Consider the following 1,090-nt stretch of genomic DNA (forward strand, 5'->3'; position numbering starts at 1 on the left):
TCAGATTCAAGGAAAATTCTAGTAGAGGAGTGATGTTCCCAGTGCGTGGTATCACTGTCTATGTATTCTCGATGGAATGCGCATCCTTTCCAAATAGGCTGGTTCTCACGGACAAAACGACCCTGGGTTCGATTCCTCAGCACCACATAAAGCAAAAAGAAAAAAGCCGGAAGTGATGCTGTGGCTCAAGTGGTAGAGTGCTAGCCTTGAGCTGAAGAGCTGAGGGACAGCCTCCAGGCCCAGAGTTCAAAACGCATAATGGACAGAAAACAAAAACAAAGACCAGAAATCCTGAATTCCAGGTGTAGATAGCCAAGCCCTCACCATGCTGTGCTATCAAGGGAAGCTTCTAGAAGCTTCCGGAAGACACTGGAGTAACACTCACCAACACCTTCTTCTCTTGCTGCTCTCCCCCCTCCCCTAGAGGGCCCAGGTCAGAGGTCAAGACTGGCCTCCATGCTGGATTCTGACACAGACGGTGAAGGGGACATAGGAGGGACCATCAGCCCCTCCGTGGCCTTGGCTATCGCCGGAGGCCCCCTGGCCCCCGGCTCCCGCGCCAGCCTCTCGCAGGGGCCGTCACCTGTAAGTAGCAGACTTGTCCCCACCCCACGAGGGGGAACGAGGGCTGGGGTCATGAGACCCCGTGGGGCCGTGCTCCTGGCGTGTGGAAAGTGACAGGTGTGTCCCTGTGGGTGCAGGCGTCCCGGGGGGGCTGTCCCCTTTCGGCCGAGTCCAGCCGGACGCTGCTGGCCTGCGTCCTGTGGGTGCTGAAGAGCTCCGAGCCCGCCCTGCTGCACCGCTGGGCCGCCGACCTCGGCCTGCCACAGCTCGGCCGCTTCCTGGACCTGCTCTACCTCTGCCTGGCTGCCTTCGAGTACAAGGTCTGGGGGGGCCGTGCAAGGGCGGGGTGCGGGGGGGGCTGGTGTGCTGTAGACCCTGGGGTGATGGGGTGAGCTGATGGAGAGGCCGGGAAGAATTTGGGGTTTGAGGGTGGGGATGGGTGAGAGGGAAAGGAGAAAGAGAGAGAGGGAGGAAAGGAAGGATGGATGGAAGGGAGGGAGGGAGGGAAGAAGGGAGGGTAAAAGGG

The 1,090-nt window shown here is 59.6% G+C and overlaps 1 protein-coding gene across 1 annotated transcript; it reads left to right on the plus strand.

Moving 5' to 3' along the window:
* Positions 1–424: 424 nt before the first annotated feature.
* Positions 425–884, plus strand: LOC106002918 (dedicator of cytokinesis protein 6-like; the record flags this gene model as incomplete). The annotated part of the gene is made up of 2 exons (XM_013037668.1): positions 425–585; positions 702–884. Coding segments are annotated over 2 exons (344 nt in total), but the record flags the coding sequence as incomplete, so codon positions are not given.
* Between the last annotated feature and the right edge of the window lie 206 nt (positions 885–1,090).

Source organism: Dipodomys ordii, unplaced genomic scaffold (assembly GCF_000151885.1).
Source record: "Dipodomys ordii isolate 6190 unplaced genomic scaffold, Dord_2.0 Scaffold1000006062, whole genome shotgun sequence".
NCBI classification, from domain to species: domain Eukaryota; kingdom Metazoa; phylum Chordata; class Mammalia; order Rodentia; family Heteromyidae; genus Dipodomys; species Dipodomys ordii.